The following is a 27,634-nucleotide window of genomic DNA, read 5'->3' as shown; positions in this document are numbered from 1 at the left end:
TCACGGGCGAAAAGGACCTTGCGCTGCTGCGCCAAGTAGCATTCGATCGGACCTTTTTAAGTGAGCGTGGAGGGGTCATTGCTGCTTGGGACTCCGTGGCTGCTACACTTGTCGGCGACGCAGGCTTTCCAAGAGACTAGCTCTCAGGAAAGCATGCACAGGCACGCTTTGACAAGCTTATACAGCGCAAGAGAGATGCGAACAGGGTGGCGCTGGCCGCATCGGGGGTCGCAGAGAAAGAAACTGAAGCTGATACGATCCGCGACGAGCTCATCGAGCTTATCGATGATCGTGCAGCAGTGCAGAAGTCTCAAAAAGACGCAGCCAAGCGAAAGCGTGACGAAGATGAGGAAGCCTCCTGAAACGTCCGTCGCCTCGCCATGCAGCGTCTTCGTGACGAGATTACGACGCCACCACGAAAGCGCAAGGAAGAGGAAATGAGAGAGTTTGTACTCCAATTAAAGAAGCAGGAGATCGAAGCAAGAAAATAGGAGCAGGAGACAAAAGCTGCTCAGCGCGCCGAAGAACGACAAAAGGACCGAGACTTTATGCTTGCATTGGCAGAGATGATTGGACAGCAGATCGCTGGTATTGTCAGCGCTAATTGAAGCTAGAACACGCAAATAAAACGGAAGGGTGGTAATTTGCTTTATGCTCTTAAGTATTCTGCCAATGTAGGGGGTACCAGTCCAAAATACTTACTGATCTGGTTCCTACCTTCATGGCAACAATGGCAATTGGTGAGCAGCATACTTACCGAGACATACTTACCTATAGGTCCCACCCGTAGTTTTAGTGACTTCTTGTAATCAATAAATGCCCAGTAACTTTTCAAATGCGCGAACTTTCATTCCACCGATTCCCGCACGGAGCTCATTCTTGCATTAAAGATATTTTCCAATGCCGATACACTGGCACCTTTGTAACCCGACACGATGTACTGTTATATAGGGTACGCTGGGTCGCCGTACAGCGCGTACCCTCTGAAGATGTCGTCTTGCGTCTCAAAAAACTTCATTAGCTTACTTTCGTACAGCAGCGTAACGTCGTGGCGTTTGCCTTCTATGGGTCTCCAGAAATGGATAGCGAGGCCATCGGGAACGACAACACTTTGGTAAGTAAGACAATGAACCCTTTTGTGGCCCGAGTACACTTGTTTTTGCAGGCTCTCGCGGTGTCCACGCCGTGATGAAGGACGTGAAATCGCAATTTTGGTTCCGTCAATAAACCCAAAAAAGTTGAGCATCGGCGCACTGCGAGCCTCAACAGCACTAGCATAGGTAGCGATACTGCGACGATACAAACTCTTATGGAAGTAGATCAGAGAGTTTATCTATCATACAAGTACACAACTTTCCAAAAACAGCATTAGTACTAGATTCAACATGCCAAACAAAGCAACGCATACTCACGTACTCATATGAGAGAATATCCTGATGATTGGGCCCTCTGCACGCCCAAACTTGCTGGATAGGTCCAGGTTTCGGCGTGGGTAGCTAAGGCGGTAAAGCAGAATGCGGATGCTTCTGTATAGTGAACCTTGTCTCGATCGCGTGTTACCACGTATTCAGGTAGGGCAAAATGAAGTGTGAGAGCGCAGATTGTAGCTCTGTCGAACCGAAAGTCGCTCTTGCAGTTGACGTCGGAGTGAATATCGAGCTTGAACCTTATGGCTGGAATAAGAGGTCTCTCTGGCGGGACCCCTCTTGCGAAGTATAGAAGCTGAAGAGCGTCGACGCTGGTGGTGCTGAGGCTCAGAAGAAGAGCGTTTTCCATAGGAACTGGTTGGCTGCTCTTGGAGGATGATAAACTCTGAGGATGAGGGTGGAAAATGCTGCGAAAGGTAAAAAGCGCTATGTCCACACAATTGTGCCGTGGCCTGTCTATATATTTACGGATAAGGATAAAGCTTTTCTGCGAAAGGTCTCTATTGATGCCAGATTCTACCCCAATGAACATTTATCATTTTTATTGTCAATAATTGATCGAATGTCATATTGTATTGGACCCGGCGGTTATTTTGTCATTTCACCATTTTATTGAAGCTCGATTTTTATTTACCTGACCACACCGTCACTATTAATAAGATAAACTTTTTGCTTTTCTAATACCTTATATTACTGTCTAAGGCTCGGTCTTACAATAGCGGGATGGGATGCCTGCATTTTCGAGAAGCCGCAGGACTTCCAACCCGGTGTTATAGACAGGTGGCTCGTGTCGGCGGTGTGTGCTGCTGCTGTCAGCTGTGGAAATGAGCGGGATTTGTGTATCCCAAGACCGTGCCACACAACGTCCCAGGGACGAGAAGGGGTGTCAACCTTACAGGTCCCAATATCCCGCAAACTAGATCGCTGATTGGTCCATCCCTCTTTTGGGACGATATAAGACTGGGCCTAATGCTCAAGAGTTAAAAAAAAAGAAGTGAATTTTTGGTGCAAAATCCATGGGTCGTGCGAATGTCGTCTAATATGTGTTGTACCTTATTTGCCAATCACAAAGATTTAGCATACAAACGCCAAGCTATTCGGCGTCCCTTCGCTTGTTGCGAAATCACGCCCGACATACGTGGGAGCCGCTCGCACTCCTCGACCAGGCCAAGGCGGCACACACCCGAGAGAGAGAGAGAGAGCAGAAAGCACAGGCGCAGCCATGGATCGCTTCGCGCTGGACAAGCTCAAGAATGTCATGGACGATGCGTACGTTTGTAGCATCACGCTCCTCGCTAACGGTTACGAATTGATACTAACGTGAAGTGATCTTGTGCTCTCAAACTGCAGGAAGAGTGCCGTCAAGGCCAAAATGGGCACAGATGTAGAGCGCAAAATGGAGGAGGCGCTTTCTAATAAGAACTGGGGCGCGTCCAGCACGCTGCTCAACGAGATCTCGCAGCTCACCTACGACTAGTACGTCGCTATCCGATCTGATACGCGGCAAAATGCTCTTCAACTGAAAGCTCATTGCTCTGCAACTGTAGTGAGGCCTATGGAGTCATTATGCGCAAGATCTGGGAGGCTCTAGACGCCGAGGGCCGCCAGTGGCGCGCCGTATACAAGGCACTAAGTCTGCTAGAACACCTGATCAAGAACGGTACGGAGCGTGTGATCGAGAACGCGCGCGACCACATGTTTAAGCTGCGTCACCTCTCGGGCTTCTCCTACCACGACGGATCTGTCGACCGTGGCAACGGAGGTGCGTTAAGAGCACATATCACAGTTGAAGAGCATTTTTACTGACAATTGAAGCTGTTGCGATGAATCTTCAGTTCGCGACAAGGCCAAGCAGCTCGTGGATATGCTGAATGACAATGATATGATCCGTACGGAGCGCGAGAAGGCTGGACGTCTGCGCAACAAGTATGTGGGTATTGGCAGTGGCGTCGGCGGTGGAATGGGAGGGGGTTACAGTGGCAGCAACAGCTACAGCGGAGGAGGCGGCGGTGGTGGCTACAGTGGAGGAGGTGGTGACGGCTACAGTGGAGGTGGTGGTAGCAATAGCTACAGCGGGGGAGGAGGAGGTTATAGTGGAGGCGGTAGCAACAGCTACAGTGGAGGTGGCAGTACGAGTTACAGTGGCGGTGGAGGAGGCTATAGCAGCGGCAGCAGAGGCTACGGAGATAGCGACTCGAAGGGTTATCAGGACACCAAGGACAAGAGCTACTCTAGTCGCTACGCTGATGACGACCGTGGTAAGTTTTCACTGCAACAGGTTGTTTTAAGTAACGAGTGAGACTAATGCCGTCGACGAATGGATAGATAACGGGAGCGATGAGTCCGAGTCCGAGGAGGAAGTGCGCTCGAAGCGACGAACGGCGTCGTCGAAGCGGAAGGCGGCTGCGAAGAAGAAAGAGGTGTGTTGTACTTGCGCATGTATCGTTCATTGGCGTGATCCTAAGCCTGTTTGGTCTTACAGGAGCCCGAGCCAAAGCCTGCAACAAAAGCACCTTCAGCAGAGCCCTCCCTTCTGGACAGTGACTTCTTCAGTGCCGCTCCGGCTGCAGGTCCGATTTTCGCTTCTGTACATGTTAAACGCTAGATCAGCTCACTGACACGTTTTCTATCTATCTATACAGCACCCGTAGGAAACACATTCGACCCGTTCGCTCCGGCTCCCGCTGCTCCTGTTGTTGCACCCCAAACTGCATCATTTGCTGCCTTTGGAGGCGCCGCCCCCGCCCCTCAGCAGTCTTTCGGCGCCTTCGGCACACAGCCGCAACAGCAACAAGCTTCGTTCAACGCCTTTGGAAACACCAGCGCCCCTGTTCAAGGAAACGCTCAGCAGTTTGCTGCTTTATCAGCTGCACCAGCCCAGGAAGGCTTTAACGCATTCGGGCAACAAGGCAACGCCGCAGCTCCCCCCGCCCCTGCGTTCAGCCAACAACAGCAGCAGTTCGGACAGTTCGGCGGTATGCAGGGCGGTATGCATCAGCCTATGCAGGGAGGCATGAACATGCAGCAGAACCGAACGGCTTCTAACCCTGGACGAATGAACGCTGGTCCGCAGCCTGAGCAAAAGAAGAGCAACGATGCGTGGGGGGCTGGCTCTTCTCTCGTTGATCTCAACAACCTGAGCAGCTCTACGCGTAGCAACACCAGCAACGCAGGTCGTCCCGGTCAGCAGCAGCAACAGCAGCAGCAGCCCAACGCAAGTCGCAACAGCTTCAGTGGTCTGGATACTCTTGCTGGTATGCCCAGTAAGCCTGCGATGGGAGGAGCTGGTGGGATGAACCCCATGGGCGGTGGCATGAACTACGGCGGTGGCATGGCCATGAACCAGGGTGGAATGCAGCAGCCGTATGGCCAGATGCAAGGAGGAATGGGGATGGGCGGCATGCAGCCCCAAGCGATGATGGGAGCTATGGGGATGCAGCCAGGAAGGGAAATGCAGCAGCCTGGAATGGGTATGATGAACCAGGGAGGCTACGGTGGCATGGGTGGCATGCAGCAGCAGCAGCAACAACAGCGACAGCAGCAGGCATTCGGCCAGTTTGGCAACTTTAGTTGAAGCGGAGGATATCAAACCAGCCCACTTTAGGTTGTTAACTAGCGCTTCGGATGCTCAGGTGCTGATAATGAAACGGGAGTGGCAAGTTGATGCCAACCGTCCAGAGAATTAGACAAAGCGGGTGCCGGTAATGTTGCATGGTAGTTCTATTCTTACGTTTGTTTGCCCAAGGACGTCAAGTTCCAGCTCAATCCTGCAGCAAGAGCGTGGCAGACCTATAAATGATCATCGGTGCTTGAACTACTGTACACGGAATCGAAACCGCCTCAATTGATATCTCTGCTGTGACGCTGATGACTCAACGCAGAGGTGCTACATGATGATGATGATGGAGGAGACGTGTATGCACTTGCCACCACTACTCACACACTTAACTGCTTTTCTCCTCGAAGTCAAAGATGCAAAACGGTCAACTTCGGCTGCATCTTTGCCGCTCGCTGCGGGCCACGTGATCCACTGCTTCGCCAGCGGCACAATCGTCCGGCTCCCCCTCCCTGCCGGAAAGGCAGACAGCAGCAGCTTTGATACTCACAAAACCTTTTTTCTGAATGGAGTTCCATTGCTCTTTCAAGAACACGCCGAGAGTTGGCCATGCTTGTTCCCAAAGAGTGCGTTCTGCGGGGACTGCGGCTGGGTCGTGAGTCCCGACGCGTCCTCCATGTCTTGGTCTCGCTCGAGTCTCTGTCTAGCTGCGAACTTCTGGAAGAGATCTCCACCGGCACTACTACTGCGCGGCAATTTGCCAACAGAAGAGGCCAGGATGTTAATCTGACTGGACGTTTTCTTCAAGCTCACCCTCGGTTCGTCTCCTCCGTCGGCTGTATTGTCCACATGGACGGATTTACGCTTCCTCAGCCCTTCCGGGTACTTGTTGAGGACACTGAAGGGCGACATGACGCGTAAATGTCCAGGTATGGACAATCTGGCTTGAGGAATCCGCTTATGCCCTCGTAAACGAGGTGGAGAATGGACGGCGTGATTGTCCTCCTCGACGTCCTCCATGGCCGTGATTTCCACGTCATCCACACTCATCACGAGTCCTTCAACGTCCCCACTGCCTGTTCTCTGGCTCCTCGTCTTTTGCTTGAGCTTAAGTTGCTTACGAAGCACGTCGCGTGGCTGCGGGGACGAAGGAGGCGTGTTCGGGCGCTCAGGAGGCAGCAGAGGGAACACCTTAAAGTGCTCATTGGCGCCCCCACTACTGCTTCTGCGACGTCGCTCCTTCTCTTCTTCCTCTATGGCGTCTGACATGCCGTGGTGACGTCCCACGGCGATGCGGGTGAGCTTCTCGCGTAGTAACACCATGTCTTCGTGGTCGCTCACCAGCGAGTTGCGGCGCAGCCTGGAGCTGATATTGACGGCAGCGTCGGGTGTCAAAGAGCGGCTCTTACGCAACATCGGGCTGGACGGAGATATCATGGCTCTGATAGGGGCTTGTACACACGCGAGCTCTTGGTCGAATAGGCCGCAAGAGCCGTTCGGCGCAGAATTCTTCCGCCGAATCTGCAGCTAAAGTTGCGTTATGGGGTGTAAAACACAAAATGCAACCTAAGATCTGATTATGCACCGTATATAAAACTGGAACTTCAACAATTTGTAAAAATGCTGTTTATGGTGAGTTGAACGTATCGACGTATCGGGCTCGAAGTTTGGTAGGAGCTGCCGGAGGGTGAGGTTTTGACGGGTTCCGGAGGCTTGGTGCCAGGCTGAACTGCTTAGAAAAATCCTGTCGCACGATCGAATACGTCGGTGCATCTGAACTGTGCGTCTCGTAAACACTGCTGATCTGTCCAGCCTTCGCTCGTCGAAGAACTTCCTGGATTTCAGGCGGTGGAGTCAATGGCTTGTGCTGCGTCTCACTCAGCGTCAAACTGGACTCTTCGTACGTAGCCAAATCGTCGCCATCGTCGCTGTCAGCTTTGTGCTCGCTTAATGCATTGGACGTGTTGGTGTCGCCCGCTTTGCTCTCCTTTGCAGACTTAGAGGCTGCTCCATTCAGGCTAGCACCACGGAAACCAAGAAACCATTGCTGCATGATTTAATAGCAGTGAGTTTAATAATTCAACAGTTGACGTAGTTGTGAGAAAACGTACCGTCCATGAATGTCGCTTAGACAGTTTTTCGCTGACTTTCTGTTTGGGTGACGGTGTGTGGTGCTCATTAGCATCTTCAGTGCTCGTAGATTGGTCTTCTATCGCCTGCTATGAAAGAATAAAATTATCATAAATAAAGTTTCAGAGTGCCTTCAAAATGCCATTCATTTACCTGCAGTCTATGTCGTTCAGCCTCCTCCAGAATCACCAGAGTTCTGCGCATGGGATGATCTTCCGGCATGTCATCAAACTTGTGTCGCATTGGCGATCGAGTCTTCATGTTTGAAAGAGCAGTGAGGCCGAATCGGTTGGTCGCCATTGGGTCGGCTCCATAGTTGAGTAGTATGATAACACACGAAATACTGCCATCCCACGCTGCTAGATGAAGAGCAGAGTCGCCATTCTCGTTCGCTGCCTGGAGACTAACAGCACTCTGAAGTAGAAACTTGACGCACTCGAAATTGCCTTGGAAACACGCAGCCAGAAGTGGCGTATTTCCCGCCTCATCTCGAGCTTCCAAGTCCGCAGTGAACTCGCTCAACAGCATGACCGAGTCAAGATCACCCAGCTCACATCTGCGTACAGCAACAGGATGAGAAGATGCGCAAAAGACGACACAAAGTACCGGAAATCCTTACGCCAAGTGCAGAGGCGTGCCCTTCTCAGCAACGTCTCGCTGGTTTGGAGACACTCCTCGTAGCAAAACTTCTTGCAGTTTCCGCAGATCATTCTTTCGGACAGCATCGAAGACGAGTGAACTGGACGGGTATGACATTGGCGGCTGTCCAGCTTCAAGCGTTGGCGCTCCGTGCGACTTCGAGTCACTAGCACCGCGAGGTTCACTGGCATGTCCTACGTTCTCGAAGAACCGATTCCAGACTGCACCGACTCGTGCCGGAGAAATAGGCGGCGTTAAGGTGTCGGTGGGCTCTCGCGCTTCGTCATTGTCTTCTAGTAAGGGAGGAGGCGCATCCAGCAATTTAGGAGCATTCTCGTACGGATATTGTTCGAACGAGCGGCGAAGTTGTTGCTGATGATAATGATAGTCACTTGAAGTTCGTTCTCTTGGTTGGTTACCGGATGCTACGCTTGTGGATGCCTCGGTTTCTAAGAGATGATAGTTGTCTTCCAAGGATTCTTGTGCACTGGACAAGTGGGCTAGACCTTCGGAAATCTCGTAAAACCCCTGACTATCACGACGACCTAGTCTGTGATCGTACTGCTGTTGACGCTCACTCCAGCTTGCTTGGAGCTGTCTACACGACTCGATGACGTTGGCATTCTCTTGCAAGCTGTGGCGTAGTCTTTCTTGCATGCTTTCTTCGTATCGTGTGTGCTCTAGCCGCTCTCTTCCAAGCTTTTCCTGAGCATTACGAGCAATCGACTCCAAGAGCTCGCAGCGCGATGAGAGGGCTCGATGGGATACGCGGCTCGCCTCAAGTTCTAGTTCACGCACTGCAAGCTGGTTCTGATTCTCTTCGTGACTTGCTCTCTCCTAGAAGCACAAACATCGCGATGGTCGAATGCTAAGTAAAACACCATGTTACTCATGAAACATAATCTGTTCGAACCTGTTTCAGCTCTTCGCCACTCGCTGCCAGATTCGACGACATTTCTTCTAGCTGAACTCGGTAATGCGCTTCACGACCATTGGATGCCTAGCCAGATAACATTATAGCATTGGAATATTGTAACTTTCGTGCTGTCCCAACAAGCACAAATCACCTGTAGACTTGCATTGAGAGCACCAATTTGCCCTCGCACTTCTTCAACGAGTTGGAAAATCGTTTGAGCTTCCGGTGCTGAGTGATTCGGAAGAATCTGGAAGAGATACGAGTGCAGGACAGTCAACGCATCGCGTTCGGCTCCGCTTGGTCTTCGGTCGATAGAATATGCAGAGCTGTAATGAGATACCGCGCTTGGCTGCGCTGGGCTCGCGTTGCTTTCGATACTTTGCAGCAGTTGGACGCACTCGACGTGGTTCTCTAATATGCTCAATATCAACGGCGTCCGACCTTGTGAGTCTTCGTCCTTCACACTTGCACCGTAAGCCAGTAAGCTCCGAGCGATACCAAAGTAACCAAGCTTGGCTGCAATATGCAGCGCGGTCTCGTCTTCATTGTTCTTCTGGCTGAGTAATGTGTGGTCACAGCCACGCAGAATTAACATAACCAGCCCTTCGTTGTCGCTTTGAGCAGCAACATGAAGCGCTGTATTTCCGTTGCTGTCGCGGGCAGAGAGCGACGCCTTTGACTCAACTAGCAGCTTGACGATGCCTTCACTCTCGGCTCGACAAGCCAAAATCAGAGGGGTAGCATCATCACGAATAGCTCGAGCGTCTAGCTTGGCTCCGTAATAAACCAACAGAGCTGCAGCTTGTTCATTCCCCACTTTACAAGCGACGTGGAGTGGAGTGAGGCCGTCAGAATTTAAAGCTTGGAGATCCACCCCGGAGTGTAACATTATACTCAGCTGTCTAGCGTCTGTCTCGGACAGCTCTTCCTCCGACACAGCAGCAAATAACTCTTCGGTGGTGTACGTCCGAGCACCAGAACTCGTCGGGATGGTCCATTGAGATTCCTGTGTGCGCTGATTGTAGTAGTAAATGAGTCCGTCTTCAGTCTCGCACGGAACCCACTCACTGTCGCTCTCCTGAGCCGCTCTCGTCCTGTGTGGCACAATGACCGCTGGTTTCGCCTCGATATTTCCTGACTCTCCTGTATCTCTCGAGCTTGGTGTAGACTCCACTACACGCGTTGATGCCTGTCGTGGGGCTTCTTGGGCGTGCGCCATCTTTCGACGAGTTACTGTCATATACCGAATAGGAGACTGTCCGAACCCGTCGTGATCATCTACAACTAGAAGCTTTTCCGGACTGCCCGGCGTGCCCAGACTCTCATCGTTCGATCTTGGTGACGATGACATCACTTCTGCGTCTTGAACTTTGCGACTCGCTCGATCTAGTTCGTAGTAGTCGCTCTCGGTACCTGACAAGTATTCTAGCAATGCAATGTCATCTTCCGTATCTTCACCTTCGTCCCTGCCGGCCACGTGCTCTGCCGGTACAAACCCAGAGTTACTGCGACTCTGAGGCTTGGTCTCCGCCTCCATCGACGGTAGAACGGTCACTGGGATCACAGGTTCTTCCAGCTGATCCGAGTGCTCACTACCGCTCCTACCACGCCCAGTCTCTCGTAGTTTCTCACCATTGGCTTCAGAAGTATTCTCCACAACCTCAGCCGTGGGCTGCGTGTTCACTCGGAGCTCATAACTGGTAATTGACGGTTTGTTTTCATCTCGATTAATAGCAGTTGGAGCTCTCCTTCCAACGCGCCTCGAGCTTGTCCACTCGCTCCCGTCGTCCTTCACTGCTAGGTGCGATGCGCCACTTTCTTCTTCCGCCATGGTGGTACAGGTTCAATACTGAGACCAAGTCAACTTCAACACCGATATCTACGGCGCCCTTTCAAGATCGATATACGCAAGATCATGCTGTACGATAGGTTTACGAAGGACTTCAACGTCTTGCTCAGAATAGTTGGCTTAGAGCTGTTGCTTGCGTTTCGACCATGGAGCCTCGCAGCACTGCGTTGACTAGCGCCGCTTCTATGATCTTGAATCGGTCTAAGATGCCGCAAACACTGACACTGGATCACGTCTCCCCAGCGACGCGGTTGCTGGAGAAGCGTCGACAGATGTTCGAAGTGCAGGAAGCTCTTGACGCACAGAAAGAAGAATTTTCTCGTCGAGAAGACGCTTTCCACCGTCGAGAAGAGGCACTTCGAAAAAAAGATTTGGAGCTGCAGGAGTCGCTTATCAAGTTCAACAAGTTTCTGCAGGAGAATGAGTCCAAGCGCAACCGTGCAGTCAAGCGAGCTAGCGACGAAGTTAAGCAGCGTATGAGCAAAGAGCAAGAAGTAGCTAGATTGCAGACCCAGCTCACAGCACTACAGCGAGAGAGTGATGCTTTAGGTGCCCAAGTTCGGCACCACCTAAAGTATGCTCGCTACCTAGAGCTCGTTCAGGAAGCTGTTCCAGAAGATTACCCTGAAGTGAGCGATCTAGTGAACCGCTACCACACTTTACGCGAGACCAACCGCGACCTCAGTCGGAACCAAATCACGCACGAAGAGGAGAGTGAGTCCAAGCGACTCGAGCTCGCAGCCTTCCAGAAAGAACGCGCCAATGAAATTTTAACTTTCAACAACCGTATCGCCGCATTGCAACGCGCTCTCGAGCGGGAGGAACTACTGGGTGTGCGCTTACAACACGAGACTGATGCAACACTGCGAGCCACAACGCAGAAGACATTAGTGTTGGGGCAGATCATCATGGCTATCGGTAATTTACTGCAGAGATGTACTAGCGGCATCCACGGACAGATCCTTAAGCACGTCGAAGGAAGCTACAGAACTCAAGGAAGCACGAACCAGTCTGGCAACGACAGTCACGATGGCTCGGGTGCTGGAGGTGTCTCTACCAACCTGTCATCTGCGCCAGCGACCCACGCTCCAGGTGGCAAGACTGCCAGTGGGATATTGGAGGCTGATGCGATTCATCACGGACAGCGTGCTATGATTGATCTGGACGTTGTCGCCGCCTACATGGCGGACTTTACAGCGATCGTGCAAGGTCGCATTGATGCACAACGAGCGCAGAAGAAAGCAGCTGCAGCGGCGGTGTCCCAAGGAACTGGCGCTGTAGTTACTTTCACAGCAGGAAACAATGACGGCCACACAGGAGCAAGCTCATCAGTTGCTGGAGGTTCAACCGCTACAATTCGCTGAGTACAACAACTACAGCTACTTTACTCACTCTTTTCATCTTTCATACTTAACTTCACTTTTTCTGCTTCTTGCTCTTGTCAGTCTTACTGCCAGTGCGTTGGTTGACAGCAGAACGCAAGCGTTTACTCTTGATCTTCGCGTAGTGCACTTGGTCATCGTAAGTCGTGAAGACCCGATCGAGTCGCGTCTGAATGTGTCTACCACCAGAAGCAGCTGCATCTCGTGCCTTCTCCTCAAGAGGCTTTAACACGCCATCGCTCTTCTGCTGATCCCATCCAAACGCCTTAGCGCAATAGTTGCGCAGTGAAGCCACATCCGGAGCACTCCAGGAGAATCTAGCGTCGGAGCGATCCACTTGCGGACTCATATACGCTTGCACCACCTGCTTGCTTGGGAACTCGTCTCCTAGCTCCCATTTCCGTCGCGCAGTGGCATGAGACCGCTGGAATCGTTCGCGAACTGTTTCGTCTTCACTATCGCTGTCTCCTCCCGACTCGTCTTCTTTTCCCTTACTCACTCTTTTCTTTTTCTTCTTAGAGCTTGAGGCTACACGCTGGGCTTCTTCTGCAACGTTAAACTCACCGACCCAGTCCTTAAACTCACGCAGACCCTCAATTTTCGGGTACGCAGCCGCGATCTCAGTAGCATTTACAATGCCAATACCCCGTACGCCATCCGTGTAATCGCTACCAAGAAGTAACGCCAAGGCGATGATTTGTTCTCGTGAGAACCCCAACTCTTGTTCAATGTCACGAGCAGAAAATGCTTCGACGAATTTCTGGTGGTGGAAAATGTTCTTGTAGACTCTCTGGCCACCAAAAGGGAAGATGTCGCTATCATCAGTGATAACGCCGTCCACAAGACCAAGTTGTTCGAGAGCGGCACACTGAGCTTCAGCTTCCATGGGACTCACCAGAAACGGGACTCCAAATAAACGCAAAAGTGACATGACTTCAGCCACCATATCGTCCGTGATGCCTTCGGCGTCACGCAGTTGTCGACTGCGGAGTTTCTTGAGCTCGCGTTGTTCCCTTTGCAGTCCAGCCGCATCCATCTCTGGGGTTGGGACGTCCGTATCACTGGGTAGAGCGGACTCAGCTGGCTGTGAATACTGAAGATAGCGCACACGAGCACCTCCAGCTTCCTCTTGCTCTTGCTCGCTATCAATTGAAGCGGCTAAGGCGGCTTGCAGACTCTCAATACTTTCCTCCGCTTCGGTCTGTGCTGAAACTTCGTCTACCTCGTCGTCAATAACAACAACGTCAGCGTTCTTGGTGTCAGACTTCGACTCGTCGTCTTCATCCAGCAGCTCAAGTGGAGCCTCCGCCGTTCCCTTTGTAGGCGTTGACTGAGTGCCGAGCCTTTCTATTGTGCCACTTGGACTTGCAATTCTTCCACCGTGTTGCAGAGAGTGTGCTTGCAGTGCTCGGCGCACAGCACCTGCAGCCCATTGCGTCAAGTTGGAGGCCGTCGCCATTGCAGACTGCAACGCTTCATCTTTCAGTAAATCGAGATCTCCGTGCGCTTTCGCGTCTTCCATCTCGTTCTTCAGCGTTAGAAACAATTCATCGGTGCCTTCCCTCTCGTCTTCCAGAGAATCCGCTTTACTCTCCTGGGCGTCGGAGAAGACATTTAGCGAGTCTTCCACTGGATTTTGTTTTAGTTGAGAAGTTCTATCGGCACCAGCGAGGGCAGAACCAGCTGACTGTCTTGGTACGTCCTCCCACTCCATGTCCTCATCGCTTTCAGGCTTTTCGGTAGCAGCATTACTTAAGCTTGGCGTGCTTATAGCTGTGGAGGACTCGGTCGTTGCTTCAGCCTTGGACCTCTGACTTTTCATCTCTTGATCGACATTCTCGGACTGTAAATTAGGACTTATTGGCTGCTCCACTGAAGCTGTCACGTCTTCCCATTGGACATCTTCACCCTCCTCTTCTATCGTAGCAGAGACAGGTTCACCCGCAGACACCGGGAACAGGTTCTGCAAGCGTTTTATCCCTTCCGGATCCATATCCTCAAGTTTTAACGAGACACTAACGTCGTGCACTGGCAGCGACTTGGTCTCAGCAGTGATAGGTGGCTCCATGGACGAAGTAGGTTCTTGTCTCTTGAGTCGCGTTCGTCTGAGCTTCTCAATCGCTAGCATGGGCTCCTGTTTCACACGAACCTGATGCCGTGCGACCCACGCCGCTGTAACCTCTTTTGCATTGGCGTCAGGAATAAAACCTGCTTTTGCCGCGTTAAACTCAGACAGAGATCGCTTCTCCACTGGCTGTAAGGCATCACTTCGTTCCTCCTGTAGTTGGACGCCATCAGAGCCAAAAGATCGTTCAACTTCCACAACCACGCCGTCGCTCTCTTCGTCCTTGTCCTCTTTCCGCTTCGCATCTTTCTCGTAAATATAGAACCGATTGCTATTCGAGTCAATCCGATTCCCTTGACCCACTCCGCCCTGATGTTCCATTTCTTTCTCTCGTTTCTGTCTTTTGGCGGCCTCAATCCGTCGATTCAACGCACTAGTGTGTAGAAAAGCTGAGATCTGCGTGTGCGAGTATTTCTCCGGGTTGCCAGCGAGCGGGATGAACTGATCTCTCACTTCCTGGCGTCGATCACGTAGGATCTTCTGGATCATGTCTTTCTGCAAGTGAGGAGGCAGCGAAAACACCGCGTGGAGATCGATCTTCGACAACCTGGACGTGTCCAGATCAACATCATCTAAGGTCAGGTCCTCCTCCTCTTCTTCCTGTTCTGCTGCGGCCTCCCAGACCATCTGCACTCCATTTTCCTCACTTTTCTCTTCATTCGCTTCACTAGGCTCCCGTTCTACCTCTTCAACTTCAGCTTCTACCTCTATCTGCGCCTCGTCGTCGTCTTTCTTCTTACTCAAAGCATCTGGAAGAGTAAACCCCGGCGCAACTGCAGGTGCTGGCGCTCCTCCGTTCTTCTTCATCTCCTGTTTAACCTGTTTAAGTCGATTAAGTAGAATGCGTTGAGCGGTGTGGCGTAGATTGGCGCTCTGCTGCTCCTGGCGTTTCCTGCGCCTGGCGGTCGTTCTCTTCTTGATCTCCGGGGTTTGGCCATCGAACACGAACACTGGACGTACCCCATAGTAGAGTAGCTTGGCCACACGATGAAGTGTACCCATGAGATGCGCATTGCGGATCATGTTGCCTTCGTCGTCACGCATGGCCTTAACGAATTGAGTGAGCCAGATACTGGCATCGACTGCCAGAACCTGGCCTGCTAGAGACTCGATCTCGATCTGCCGCCCCACGGGCGCGAGTAATACCCATAGATTCTGGACGCCCATAGCAACCGACTGTACAGCACAGAAAGCGCTCTGTTTCGATGATGTGGTTACACAAAATATGCGTTTGTGTAAGTTACGTGTTGAACTTGGTTTCACGTTGATACGCAGCTGACAAAGATGAGTCAAAAGGCAACTATCGTGATCTCCATTGCTACTAGTCTGCTTCAACGTGATTCAAGCAGCCGTGTGCAATGCTGTAGATGACACGGTGAGATTCGCCTGGCCTGGTCCGGTCACCGGACCGGTGGTAGCTGTTGGATTCGTTTTCTATAAGCAGCATTTTTCGATTCTTCACCGACGACGCAAGTGCACTCCAGAGTCCGCGAAAACAATAGTAACTATTTCAAAGAGGCAATGCTAAGTTCGCTGGCGGAGAACACGTTCAGCGTCATGAGTATAAACGTGGCGGGGATTCCAGAGTTCCTGTCGAGTGGCAGCCCATTGGAGAATAGCGTCGAGATCGGCAGACGTATCAGTAACTGGGACGTCGTTAACGTTCAGGAAGATTTCAACTACCACGCATACGTTTACTCGGAGAACTCGCATCTGCATCGGACTTCGACGAGCGGAGGCATTCCGTTCGGCGACGGACTCAACACGCTGTCGAACTTCTCGTTCAATAACATCACGGACTTGACGCGCTCCAAGTGGAGTGTCTGCAGTACATTTGATGGTGCTGATTGCCTCACCCCCAAGGGCTTCACGTTTCTCGAGATTCAATTGGCCGATGGAGTCACGCTCGACCTCTACAACTTGCACGCTGATGCGGGTGTCACGGATGCCGACGAGGTGGCTCGTGCAGCAAATCTCGCACAACTCAGCGCTTACATCACTGCTAACTCAGCTGATAATGCGGTCATTGTCATGGGGGACACTAATACTCGCTACACTCGTGCGGCTGATACCATTCGAGAGTTCGCGGAAGGACTCAATCTCACTGACGGTTGGGTGGAGTACGTTCGCAACGGCGAGTACCCTACCAAGGGGGCTGAAGCTATCGTGTGTGATGCAAGCATCATGACCAACGCTTGTGAAGTAGTGGACAAGATCCTGTACCGTGGCAACAACTACATCAAGTTGACACTCGAGAAGTGGAATAATGAGAACGCTGCCTTTCTGGACGACAATGGGGTCATGTTGTCGGACCACCCGCCGATTTCCTCCATCTTTTCCTGGACATTAAACGACGAAATTCGTCTGAGCAACGCTGTTGGGGGACCGCATGGAGACCAATTCACAGACGTCGCATCGGCTGGTGGGGGTCAAACGGTGAAATCCATCACAATACGATCGGGATCCCGTGTAGATGCAGTAAGCATCGCGATCTCAGCACCAAGCGCGACGATGATCTCGCATGGTGGCACTGGTGGTACTGCAAAAACCCTGACGCTGTCTTCTGGCGAGTATGTTATCTCGATGCAAGTTCACTGGAGCAAGTACAATGGCCACACGCGTATATTCTATCTCAAATTCATGACAAATTTGGGTAAAACACTGGCTGGAGGGGTACCCACTAGCGAGAACATGACGGTGTATGCACCCGATGGCTACCAACTCAGCGCCTTCCACGGGCGACATGGAGACGAAATTGACGCGTTGGGGCGATCTGGGCGAAGGTTTCGGTTTGATCTTGTGGGGACTAAAGAGGCAACAAAGTAGTACTACAACTTATCTGATCCAATGCTATTCGAGAACTTCAGTTTCAGGAATACAGCCCAGGCTTTGGAATAAGAATTTCCTTTGTCATGAAATATATTCCTTTAAAGTACCGCGGATATTCCAATACTCTATTCCAGTAGAAGAAAGTAGTGAAATATCGAATAGATTACCGACGGATGTTCCAATACTCTATTCCAGAAGAATATCGAAGTATTATAATTCTTAAATTAAAAGTCGAGTTTTCGTTGGCAAAAACGAAAACTCGACTCTAACAGTAGAAGCATGAGCTTATATCTCATAAAAGGCCGGCCCTTAGGTGAGGGTAAAAAGAAATCAAAAGCACAATACTATGCACCTTTGTATCAATTTGCGCGATTTCTTTGGAAAAAAAAAACGACTAAGCTTATCCGTAACGTTCGTTTTTTTCAACGTAAATTTCCATTTGACATTCGGAGAAGTACAGCAACAAATACTTTAATAATAGCCGATTTTTTTAATTGCTAAGATCATTTTTTCAGAATACTGTAGATACTGCTAAAAAAAGTGAGTATTGTAGACGAAGGGGTGTAAATTACAACGGAGAAGAAGAAGACGTACGGAGGCGAGCGAAGGCAAGGTCGAGTACTTGGGTGGGAGAAGACGTACGGAGGCTAGCAAAGGCAAGGTCGAGTACTTGGGTGGGTGGGTGTTCGAAAATACGTGCTGTACGGTATTTGCGAAGGCGGAAGCGCTGGTAGAGTATTGGTATAGCCTGGTGGCCACATCGATTTCATATTGGCACTTTAAATTAGACAAACATTTAGCTCAATATTCGGGACATGATTGTTTTCACACAAATCTGTTGTTAAAAGTCAGCTAAATAACTGCAAAAACATAGGCAGCTTGTGAAAGTTCTACTGTGTACTTGTTGTTATACCAACCCATTATGGATTCAGAACACTTGAATTCGATTGCGGTCGCTCTACGGATAGGTACTCGCTTCCTCGGGCGCAAACAAGCCCTCCCAAAATCACCTGGACGCTAGAAACTGAACAAAGTGTTTTATCTATGTCAAAGTAAAGGCCCCCCTCCTCATGCGGAAGCGCAAAGCGCATCTGTTTCCTGGCTTGAGCTACAAAGTGTGATCTGCTGCGCTGTAAACGTCAATCGAAGGAGTCTTGAGTGAGCGCAGCAGTTTTTGTGGGTATCACGGCATGTTTTCTGCATACATTTTTTCTTTCACTTTCCAAGTTGTCGTCTCCAGAGAAGATCAATCCAAGTGACCTATGGCGTTGGCCGGCGCAAATACGTTCTCTGTCTTGTGCTACAATGTGGCAGGACTACCAGCTCTCCTCTCCAGTGGCGACCCGGCGGACAACAGCGTGGAAATGGGCAAGCGCATCAGCGACTGGGATATTGTCAATGTTCAAGAAGATTTCAACTATCATGCCTATCTGTACAAGGAGAACACCCAAAAGTACCGTACGGCCACGAGTGGTGGTGTTCCTTTCGGTAGCGGCCTCAACACGCTCTCGAATCTTCCCTTCAGCACTTTGGGCCTCGAGCGTACGAAATGGAGCGAATGCAGCAACGACGAGAGCGCTGATTGCATGACGCCCAAGGGATTCACGATGCAAGCTGTTAAATTGGCCAGCGGCGTCTTTATTGACGTGTATAACCTTCACGCAGACGCTGGTGTATCGATGAATGACCAAAAGGCCCGAGCCTCCAACCTGAAACAGTTGGGCGACTACATTTCCGAAAACTCAGCAGGAAACGCTGTCATTGTCATGGGTGATACCAACACGCGCTACACGCGTAAGCTCGACACGATCGCTGAGTTTGTAGCTGAGCAAAACATGACCGATGGCTGGATTGAATATGTCCGCAAGGGTAAGCTTCCAAAAAAGGGTGCCGAGGCCATCAAGTGCGAGACGGCGAACATGGCGAACAAGTGTGAGGTCGTGGACAAGATCCTGTACCGTAGTGGTAAATACGTCACACTGAAGCTGGACACGTGGAACAACGAGAACAAGGCTTTCCTCGACAAGAGTGGGAAGGCACTGTCAGACCACCCACCTATTTCCTCAACGTTCTCGTGGTCGGCCAACCCTGATTTTAGCCTTAGCAATGCCTACGGTGGTCCGCACGGCACCTACTTCACCGATCTTGGGCTGGTTGAGCCGGGACAAACGGTGAGCTCAATTATAATTCGTGGTGATCGCCGTGTTGATTCCGTGAAGCTCGACGTTTCGGATCCAACTGAAAGTACTCTTTCCCACGGTGGCACTGGCGGCACGGCGAAGAAGCTGTTTTTGCAGGCGGGCGAGTACATCACGTCCATGGAGATTCATTGGGGCAAGAAGGACGGGCACACGTGCATCTTCTACCTCAAGCTGGGGACAAGCAAGCGCCGATCGATTGCTCACGGTACGATTACAGGTGACAGTGCCGACGTGCAAGCGCCCAAAGGTTTCCAGCTCAATGGCTTCTACGGTCGTGCAAGTGAAGACGGAATCGCTGGACTTGGTGCCATCTTTACGAAATTGTCAGGTGATGAGTCTCAAACACAAATCCAGACCGAACAAAAGTCACTAGATGGAAGCGAAATGCAGCAATAGGCTTTCCACAATACTATGTAGTTACTTGAAAACAGCAGAACAGTATTGAGTGTGTCATGATCGTCTAGCGAAGCGCGCATTGCTGGTTTCTCAGCTGATACAGCTAACAACTACAATACTGTACACTGTTTTGAGTTTTCAAGTACTATGTAGTGCTTTTTGCTACGACAAGTAGTATTAGCGAATTTAAGTAAAATACTACTACTACTGCGGCACGTAGTACTACTACAAGAGACAAGAACGAGTTTATTCATAACCAATCAAGTAGGAAGTGCTATTAGTTAATCACCTCTTAATCTTTACTCCCCAGGCAAAAATCGTACCGGTATCCAGGCCGAAAGCATACGGGTACTTGTGAAAGCTAGTTTCATATAGATTAATATAGTGATCTTTCCGATAGATAAATTTTATAGTTACGACCAGAGTGGGTTTAATAAGCACATTAGCCAATCACCTTTCTTATTTCGGTGCTTTTAGCCAATCATATGTGTCAGGGGTAGGGGTTGGACTCCGACACTTTCCGACATATATTTGTCGGAAGTCAAGGCAGAAATATGAATTTACGAATGCATTAATCAACCAAAAAAATATTTGCCAAATATTCTACCAATTCGGACATCTAGGCTAAAGCTGGAATATCCCTAATGTAGGAGCTCAATAGATGACAGCCACTCCTTACTTTTCAAAAAGCAGAAGAGATAGCTCAGCATGAGCCTCTCGGCCTTCGTTCCTACGAGCACGCAAAAGGCGCGCTCAACTGCAATTGCAGCATTCAAGCGGATGCTGGAGGAGGAGCATGTTAGTTTGGAATTTGTCCAAGCTAGCATTCTTCTCGACACCCCCGGCAAACGCTTAGCGGTAACAATGGACCGATTTGGTTTCTATTTGGCCACTAACGAAGGTAAGAAAGGTAAGCTTGCAAGGAACACTGCGTCCTCATTCTATAGACACGTAAAGCTATGGCTATTCGATGTGTATCCTCACTTGCGTGTAGCTACTGAATTGATATTGTTAAAGAAAGGAAAGACGTTAGATAAACACTGCTTTAAACGTGAAAATGGAGGATTAACTAACAAAGCTCCTCCTTGTACTAAGGAGGATTTAAAGGCTTTAGTACGTTACGCTTACAGCAATGCACGAGTCAGCGCAAACTACCAAGACGCTGCCATGGCGTGCTTGATGTGGCACTGCTTTGGTCGATCATCAGACCTCTGCTACGTCCAGAAGCAACATGTGTTGGTGTCATCGGACGGCGTGTTTTATCTGCGTTTGCTCCGCGTAAAGACTTCCGAGGAACAAGACCTCACACTTGTCCCCGACAAGGACAACTTCTTGACGTGCCCATTGAACTCGATAGCCGTAGCGCTGGCATTACGAGAAGCCTCTAGTCCGTCGCTACTTGGTCACTTGCCAGCGCTAACTCCACAGACAAGTGCTACGCTTGATGCTGGAGCTCCACTGCACGACTTGCTTTCCTTGACCCCCAACACACTCCACGTTGCCGTTACCCCGCGACCTACAGATCCCCAAGACACAGTTAGCAGAAACTCACCCGCTCCAATCCCGACACTGGACAAAGGCGTGAAGCGAGGCGAGGCCAGCATGCAGAGCCACGTCAACAGGATGCTGAAGTGCGTAACCGAGCCTGCAGGGGTCAAAGCGGAGCTGAGTTCTCATTCCTTCGCCGAGGAGGTGCTCAACACGCTAATGGAGATGACCGACTTGATGCTCAGTGAATCTTCGACCGTGGTAAGGATATGACGAAGACCAACAAGGCCTTTGCCTATATCATCAACACCGCGCGGAAGGACAGAAAGGTGGCGCGCGTCTTGAGCGGCTGGAGTGCTGACGGTGCTCCTAAGGTGGTCGACACGGCTTTGCTAGACTGTACGGCGCTCAAGCATCTTGAACGGTTACAGGAGCTGTTGTTCGCCACCTGTACAGGTCTCAAAGAGCGCAGGCTAAACGTGAGTACAAAGGTTCTCAGCGTACTCACAGCTTACCTTGTCCGACACTATCCTCAGCTCAAGGCTCTTGTCCCTGGATCAGCCATAGTCATGCGCGTTGAAGAGTGCCTGGTTGCTGCTGACATCCCCCTTGCGGACTTGCTGAAGTGGTCTATAGCGCTGAGCGAGAAAGCAGATGTACCTGCTCAAGACAAAGAAGAAACCCAAGAAGCAACGCACACGTGTCCGGCATTGAATCATCTTTTGGCTGTCAATCAAGAGTTAGTTGCATCCAATCGTGCCCTAGCAGAGCGCATGACCATCGCCGAGGCCGGGCTTTCCAGTGGAAGTCCAGCTCTGTAAACAAGGCAGCAGCTGAAGAGCAACAACAAGAGCAAGAATCGTCAGATCAAGAGCCAAAGCCTAAGCGAAGGAAAAAGCAAACAGCGAATCTGTCCGCCACGTGGTACGAGTGGTACACTAGGACGCCTCCTGTGTGGAGCAGTACTGACCGTCAAAAGAAGTCCGAGTCGCACCAGGTCGTCGCATTCATGAAGATCTTCTTGGCAGATGGCATCACGTTAGACATCCAAGCTGAGGACTACAAAGCCCAAGTTCTCGACGCCGGTCGCAGGGCCGAAGAAGCTGCTCTCAGGTTTCTAAAGTCGCAAGGCGTTAATGCGAAGGGAGCTGGCAGTGTTCTGCGCGCTACGACCATTCCACAAGTCTGGGGCGTTGGATGATCGCATAAGCGCGTACAAGCGCCTCCTTGCCACCGGAAGAATAGTTGACCCTGCTCCAGCAGACACTAAAGACATACTCGCCGTGGTGGGGCACGTCTAAACCCTCTTGAATACAATTACATTCACAGTTAATACAGTTAGTTACAATACAACGCGTTTCATACAGCGAACTGCTTCTTCACCACCAACAAACCTGGTGCTGCACCTCACAACGTTGAACACTCAGCACGAGCCCCTTCAACGGCAGCACGAATCATCGCCGCCCTCTCTAGCACAAACCAACGCATTTCTCGGCAGCATCGTCAGCACGAACCAGCACCGCACTATCCTACAGACATAGCAGTCGCCAACAGCGTCCTCCCAAGCAGCCGCAGCAGTCACCAGCGTCGTCCTCCCCAGCTGCCTTACCAGTCACCAACGTCGCTCTATCCAGCGGTTGTAGTCGTCACTAGCATTGTTGGTTAGCTGTAAAGACCCCCACCATGTTCCAAAGGATAGCGCCGGTCCGACTTGAACGGGCTCCTCAGGGTAAACCCTGGCTCTACCAGTTGAGCTACGGCGCTGCGGTCGGAGCGGTTCAGCGCTCTGCTTAGTAGCTGATGATAAAAGAAGACTGATTCGACTTGAGCTCTGTCGGCAGTCGGCCTACATGTGGCGCTTTGATAGCCACTGATGGCAGCGCGTGTATATTCCAAGACAAGTGGCATTAGCTCATTGGTAGATAAGATCCAATTGGAGACAATCAACCTTTCATTGGCTAATAATCCATCCTATATCCAGGCTCATGGTGCCTCCAAGGTCACCTCAATTAGTGACCCCTCTCACTCCCCTCATTAATGAATTTGCTGCCTGAGGAGCACATTGCTCCGAGGCTTTAAACATGCGTATAACGAAAAATGGCGATTTCTCAGCCTACAGGCCTCTATAGGCCATTTCATTGTCCCTGTGAATGCAGAATGAAAGCTGACTGGAAGCTCACATCCAATGTTTGGCTCGCACTTAGATGAATATGCTGTATGCTGTTTACAAGTTTTGGACTCTTCTTTTTCCTGTTCCCAAATTGTCGGAAAGTGTCGGAAAACCTAAGGTGTCGGAACCGTTGCGATATGGGAGTTTGTTTTGATAAACATATGTGATGCGTAAAAGGTTCAGATTGAGGTGGAGACCAAATGGATACTGTAGCAAGTGCGTTGGGAACGAGGGCCGCACACACCGTAGAAAATCCACAGTGCCTGATCCGAGCACGCTACACAATAATACGATGCTTTGAATTTGCAAATGCAGCACATTCGCTGCGCACGATTGCCTGCTGAACGTGCGCGAGCGTATTGCGCTAGCTCGATGAACGGCTTCAGAACGTGGGAGGCCTGCAACATCGAAATTTAGTTAGAAGCAAAGTACCGCTGCGATGACAACCAATTACGAGCTCTTACCAACTCGTGGTCTTCGTCGGGATCTAGAACAGTTCGGCGTGTCGAGCGGAGCATGGTGTGCTCGTTGAAAATAAGCTGATGTGAGAGCTGCGATACAAAGTCTGAAAAATCGAGAATAATTTCTTCGTGAAGGCAGTTTTCAGTGATCTCATATCGGTATGCAAGGTATGAATCAGTGACGACCATCCCCAATAGGGTTGCAAATACCCTGTGTATCGAGCTATGGGTGATCCATTCACGCTCGATAGCCAGGGACACTTGTCGTAAGTGATCATGTACATCAATGGAAGAGAACTTCGAGAAAAAGCGCTCCACCATTTGTGGGCGCGGGATTTTGTTTTCGTAGCGTATTGTCTCGGTCTTCCCATTGCGAGTCTTAAGACGATGACGGATGCGAATGCTGTCAGTACCTGGAAGTGAAGTGCCTGAATTCGAGATCAGCATCTTGGTTTTTTTATTTGCCCAGCAAATGGCGTACATATCGTTACTAGTATCTGTTTTACTCGGTAGTACGTTGAAATCGACACGGGGGGGGAAGCACTCCACTGTTGCATATGGGTTTTAGGATACTGAACGGTTGCTGTTTTGACAATGCCCATGAAGAAGAGACCAAGTGGCTTTTCAACCTGAACCAGGGTTTTCACAGAGGCAAACGTTGAGTCAGCAATAATGGTTCGCCTTGTTCCTTTGTACGGCTCAGCGAGGCGTAACACGATGGAAGCTCCTTCCCCGAACTGACTGCAGTACTGCTTTTGTCGCTGGCGCACCGTGCCTTCAACTACTTCAAGTCGTAGCAGAACTCCGCTCTCGCCGTCTGCTATCGCCTTCAACTCCGTACCCTTTCTTTCGGGCTTTCTAGCGATCTTAGTCATGTGTGGGAGACGGTCGAGCGCGTACTTAGCCTCCTTGCCCTTCCACGCACTCATGCATTCATCTACAACCAAAATGTTTCCAGGTGAAACGCATTTTGCACTTTGCTGGGATATGTACAAATCCATCTTTCGCCACACTCTCCCAATACACTCGTGTGGTTCCTTGTCGGGGCTCAATAGCCATTGCAAGTCTAATCCCGATCCATCGAAACCAATCGCCTTTGTTGATTGAACGATATTTGTTGACCGCCAAGTTGGCGTTGGTGTATTGCAGCATATTGTTTAGCGCTCCCATCGGATACATCAGATAGAAATATCGAGATACAGTTCGCTCCCCAAGCTGCAGACAACTTGGCCATAGCAAAATCGTTGTACGCGGGTGAGTATGAGAGGCTGGATCTACTAAAATTGAGTCACAAGATTCCCATTCACGACCATGGGCAACAATATGTCCCGTCTCAGGATTGCTTTGGGAGCCTGGTTGTGGTGTCTGGGAAGCTTCCTCACCCTCAAGTTCGCTGTTGTCTGCATCACTAGATTCGTCTTCACTAGAAGACGCTAGTTCAACGCCAAAAGAATCTAAATTCGCTGTAGCAGATAAGCAAAGAAGCTTGGTAAACGTGCAGTTTGAAGTAGGTGCACCGGCGTCACCACCAGGAGGACCTGGTTGGGGCCGACCTCAGCACTAATGACCGTGCAGCAACTATCTCGATGCATCTCGTAGACCATTCAACCTCGTATGAGGGGTACTGACTTTCTTTTAGCACCTGGAGATCGACACCTCTCTTCCCAGTGTGCTTCTTGCTTTTGCCACAAACTCGAGCTCCCACCTGCAGTTTGGACATGAAGAATTCACCAAATGTGTCGCGGAAAAAAATGTCGGACCCTACATCTTTCTTCTTTACCGTATTCGTTTCACTGTTGCCTATTCATAGCGGTTCGCGAGAACGTCGTTTTTAAAATTGGGCATACCCGTATGCGCTGGGGCATACGGGTATGCCTAATGGGAAGTAAAGATTAAACATATTTGAAAGTTAGCCCTTTTAACTATTTTTCCTACTTGGGTAAAGTTGGATGCGGGTTTACAGAGTCTCAATGTTGCTTTCCACGTCGAGATGGAAGATGGCTAATCCAGACGAGGACCGCAGATCCCGCGCTCGAGGTGTTTTTTCTTCTTTCTTGAAGACGTCGATCCGACGCGTCTGCGTACGGGAGACCAAGCGATTTTGGACAGCTATCCGGCTAGCCAGGCGTTTAAATGGATGCTCGAGACTTCAGTGATACCTCGTGAGCTGTGGATGACGTCAACGAGGCCTATTTTGAGGAGCGTTTGAAGGTGGACACCGACAAAGAGTTTAATTGAATGAAGGTGTCCAGGTCTTCTTCGGCTGGCAAGGTACCTGCAATTTTGAGCACCCGATCGGCTGACTGTGCGTGTTTCCCGATAAGTTGCAGGAGGGGTTTCCCAAAAAACGTCTCCTAAAGTTTGAGCTGACGATGAAGCCAGAAGGGCGCTTCCGAGCTCACGAGCAGCATTCCTGCTTTAGCGCAAAGAGCAGGACGCGCAAGATGTAATTGTAGGCAAACCTTTGGGAAAAGCCATCTGACCAATGCATGATCAGTTATCACTACTAAACTCAGATCTGCTATTTCCAGTCGTCACCGAGCTCTATTGGCAAATGTTGCTCCAATTTTTGAGGAAGGCGATTGCGTAACACGAAGCAAACAGAGTTCTGATTTAAAGTTAAGTCTACACCAGCCTGGATCTCTATCCTCTTTGTCGTTTACTCACCAAATCCTTTGCCAGGCCTGGCTACTTGTCCTTTCTCCTCTTGTCCATCCCCCAGCCGTGTCAGCCCCAGATAAGGGGCGCAATCATTGTATCGTGGCCGATCACAGATTTAATCAGACCAGGAATTCCTCCGATCAGGTATATTTCTGGATCATGGATACACCTGGATCCCGACGATTTTATATCTCAGGTCCAGATCACGATTTCCCCCTCACCATTCTTGGATCTTGAAACTTACGATATTCAGATATTGAATCTTGCTTTCTTCACTTGGATCCTAGCTAGCATCGTCGCCCCCGTCCAAATCGCTACTATTTCCGTCCCCGATTCGTGATCTCTGGATCCGTATTCTCGGGTTTTGATCCATCGTGTCACAACCCTGAACAGTGTCCACCATTCACTTCCCGACTTCTTATTTCTTGAAAAGCACCTCACCACAGCCGCCTCCTGCGCCCAGTTGTCGCCTCCCAACAGTCTCACTGCGCGCACTTAATAACACGCTCACTTTCATATTGGGGTCCTCAAACACGCCCGACATTGTACCACCGAAACGTGCCAACCGGGTCACGAGAAATCGTCTGTAGCCGCTTCATCTTTCAAGCCACCCTCGTCTCCACCGGCATCGGTGGAGGATTCCCACTCTTTCGTTCGGGCACTCTTTAATCAGGTTATTACCCTGACGACTAAGACACACGCCGTGACGCCCAAGCGAGATCTCACTCGCCAAGCACTGTAGCTGCTCTCAATCCGCGGTCGTTGCTAACAAGGATCTCCACCAACAAAGCCAAACCCCGCGATCTCCGGCAGCAGATCAACAGCCAAGCGATGGAGACCGAAGGCTGGGAACATCTAAGAGGTCCCACAGACCGGGATCTGCGTCGCCAGGTCGCGGATCAGACGCTGGAGTTGCGTGATCTGTTGCATTGCTTACAGCGGACGCTAGATCAGGGAGATTAGCTACAATAGTCCAGCAAACACCTCTTCCGAGAGGCTCAAGCGGCTGGGACCGAGATCGAGGAGCCTTAGGCACAGGTTCGTGATCGGGAACTCGAGCTGGAGGATGCAGCGTCGAATTTAACAGCATCGGATGACAGACTTCAGAGTATACGAGACGAACTCCAGATCAGACAAGAGGAGATCGTGACTACGGAGCTTATTTAATCCGTCAATGGCGGATCTGTGCCCGGTAGGTCTGCTCACGGCAATTCTCCCACGCGAGATTGTCAAGCTGCTTCTCAAGATCAAGCCCTCACTGATTTGGCTAAGGCCAGATCTGACATCGCCCGACAGGCTACGGACCTGCGCTAATCGCAGGTGTCCTCTACCCAATTGCCCAACGTTAGAGATCTGACTCGCCGGAGCGGGGTAAGACCATCGCCGATCTCAAAGCCCTGAGAT

The 27,634-nt window shown here is 50.6% G+C and overlaps 11 protein-coding genes across 11 annotated transcripts; 4 read left to right on the top strand and 7 right to left on the bottom strand.

The window, feature by feature from the left end:
- Window positions 1-2,566: 2,566 nt before the first annotated feature.
- PITG_01982 (uncharacterized protein) lies at window positions 2,567-5,001 on the top strand (the record flags this gene model as incomplete). Its single annotated transcript, XM_002908522.1, has 7 exons — window positions 2,567-2,696; window positions 2,778-2,903; window positions 2,975-3,189; window positions 3,263-3,685; window positions 3,753-3,847; window positions 3,910-3,997; window positions 4,070-5,001. The coding sequence occupies 7 exons, from the start codon at window positions 2,650-2,652 to the stop codon at window positions 4,999-5,001; spliced, it is 1,926 nt and encodes a 641-aa protein (XP_002908568.1).
- A 408-nt stretch (window positions 5,002-5,409) lies between these two features.
- On the bottom strand, window positions 5,410-6,420 carry PITG_01981 (uncharacterized protein; the record flags this gene model as incomplete). The annotated part of the gene is made up of 2 exons (XM_002908521.1): window positions 5,410-6,219; window positions 6,271-6,420. The coding sequence occupies 2 exons, from the start codon at window positions 6,418-6,420 to the stop codon at window positions 5,569-5,571; spliced, it is 801 nt and encodes a 266-aa protein (XP_002908567.1).
- A 190-nt stretch (window positions 6,421-6,610) lies between these two features.
- Window positions 6,611-7,028, bottom strand: PITG_01980 (uncharacterized protein; the record flags this gene model as incomplete). Its single annotated transcript, XM_002908520.1, has 2 exons — window positions 6,611-6,911; window positions 7,012-7,028. The coding sequence occupies 2 exons, from the start codon at window positions 7,026-7,028 to the stop codon at window positions 6,611-6,613; spliced, it is 318 nt and encodes a 105-aa protein (XP_002908566.1).
- A 193-nt stretch (window positions 7,029-7,221) lies between these two features.
- On the bottom strand, window positions 7,222-7,641 carry PITG_01979 (uncharacterized protein; the record flags this gene model as incomplete). Its single annotated transcript, XM_002908519.1, has 1 exon — window positions 7,222-7,641. One exon carries the CDS (start codon window positions 7,639-7,641, stop codon window positions 7,222-7,224), a length of 420 nt encoding a protein of 139 aa, XP_002908565.1.
- An 87-nt stretch (window positions 7,642-7,728) lies between these two features.
- Window positions 7,729-10,499, bottom strand: PITG_01978 (uncharacterized protein; the record flags this gene model as incomplete). Its single annotated transcript, XM_002908518.1, has 5 exons — window positions 7,729-8,582; window positions 8,686-8,752; window positions 8,820-9,735; window positions 9,838-10,269; window positions 10,378-10,499. 5 exons carry the CDS (start codon window positions 10,497-10,499, stop codon window positions 7,729-7,731), a joined length of 2,391 nt encoding a protein of 796 aa, XP_002908564.1.
- Window positions 10,500-10,663: 164 nt separating this feature from the next.
- Window positions 10,664-11,881, top strand: PITG_01977 (uncharacterized protein; the record flags this gene model as incomplete). The annotated part of the gene is made up of 2 exons (XM_002908517.1): window positions 10,664-11,566; window positions 11,639-11,881. 2 exons carry the CDS (start codon window positions 10,664-10,666, stop codon window positions 11,879-11,881), a joined length of 1,146 nt encoding a protein of 381 aa, XP_002908563.1.
- Window positions 11,882-11,933: 52 nt separating this feature from the next.
- Window positions 11,934-13,613, bottom strand: PITG_01976 (DNA repair protein, putative; the record flags this gene model as incomplete). Its single annotated transcript, XM_002908516.1, has 4 exons — window positions 11,934-12,389; window positions 12,432-12,899; window positions 12,951-13,463; window positions 13,599-13,613. 4 exons carry the CDS (start codon window positions 13,611-13,613, stop codon window positions 11,934-11,936), a joined length of 1,452 nt encoding a protein of 483 aa, XP_002908562.1.
- A 425-nt stretch (window positions 13,614-14,038) lies between these two features.
- PITG_01975 (DNA repair protein, putative) lies at window positions 14,039-15,191 on the bottom strand (the record flags this gene model as incomplete). Its single annotated transcript, XM_002908515.1, has 3 exons — window positions 14,039-14,149; window positions 14,226-14,677; window positions 14,765-15,191. 3 exons carry the CDS (start codon window positions 15,189-15,191, stop codon window positions 14,039-14,041), a joined length of 990 nt encoding a protein of 329 aa, XP_002908561.1.
- Window positions 15,192-15,545: 354 nt separating this feature from the next.
- PITG_01974 (uncharacterized protein) lies at window positions 15,546-16,850 on the top strand (the record flags this gene model as incomplete). The annotated part of the gene is made up of 1 exon (XM_002908514.1): window positions 15,546-16,850. The coding sequence occupies one exon, from the start codon at window positions 15,546-15,548 to the stop codon at window positions 16,848-16,850; it is 1,305 nt and encodes a 434-aa protein (XP_002908560.1).
- A 1,265-nt stretch (window positions 16,851-18,115) lies between these two features.
- PITG_01973 (uncharacterized protein) lies at window positions 18,116-19,450 on the top strand (the record flags this gene model as incomplete). Its single annotated transcript, XM_002908513.1, has 1 exon — window positions 18,116-19,450. The coding sequence occupies one exon, from the start codon at window positions 18,116-18,118 to the stop codon at window positions 19,448-19,450; it is 1,335 nt and encodes a 444-aa protein (XP_002908559.1).
- A 4,559-nt stretch (window positions 19,451-24,009) lies between these two features.
- On the bottom strand, window positions 24,010-24,498 carry PITG_01971 (uncharacterized protein; the record flags this gene model as incomplete). The annotated part of the gene is made up of 1 exon (XM_002908512.1): window positions 24,010-24,498. One exon carries the CDS (start codon window positions 24,496-24,498, stop codon window positions 24,010-24,012), a length of 489 nt encoding a protein of 162 aa, XP_002908558.1.
- Between the last annotated feature and the right edge of the window lie 3,136 nt (window positions 24,499-27,634).

Source organism: Phytophthora infestans, genomic scaffold (assembly GCF_000142945.1).
Source record: "Phytophthora infestans T30-4 supercont1.2 genomic scaffold, whole genome shotgun sequence".
Taxonomy (NCBI): domain Eukaryota; phylum Oomycota; class Peronosporomycetes; order Peronosporales; family Peronosporaceae; genus Phytophthora; species Phytophthora infestans.
Note: the sequence above shows the minus strand (reverse complement) of the source record. Positions and strands in the feature narration are given on the sequence as shown.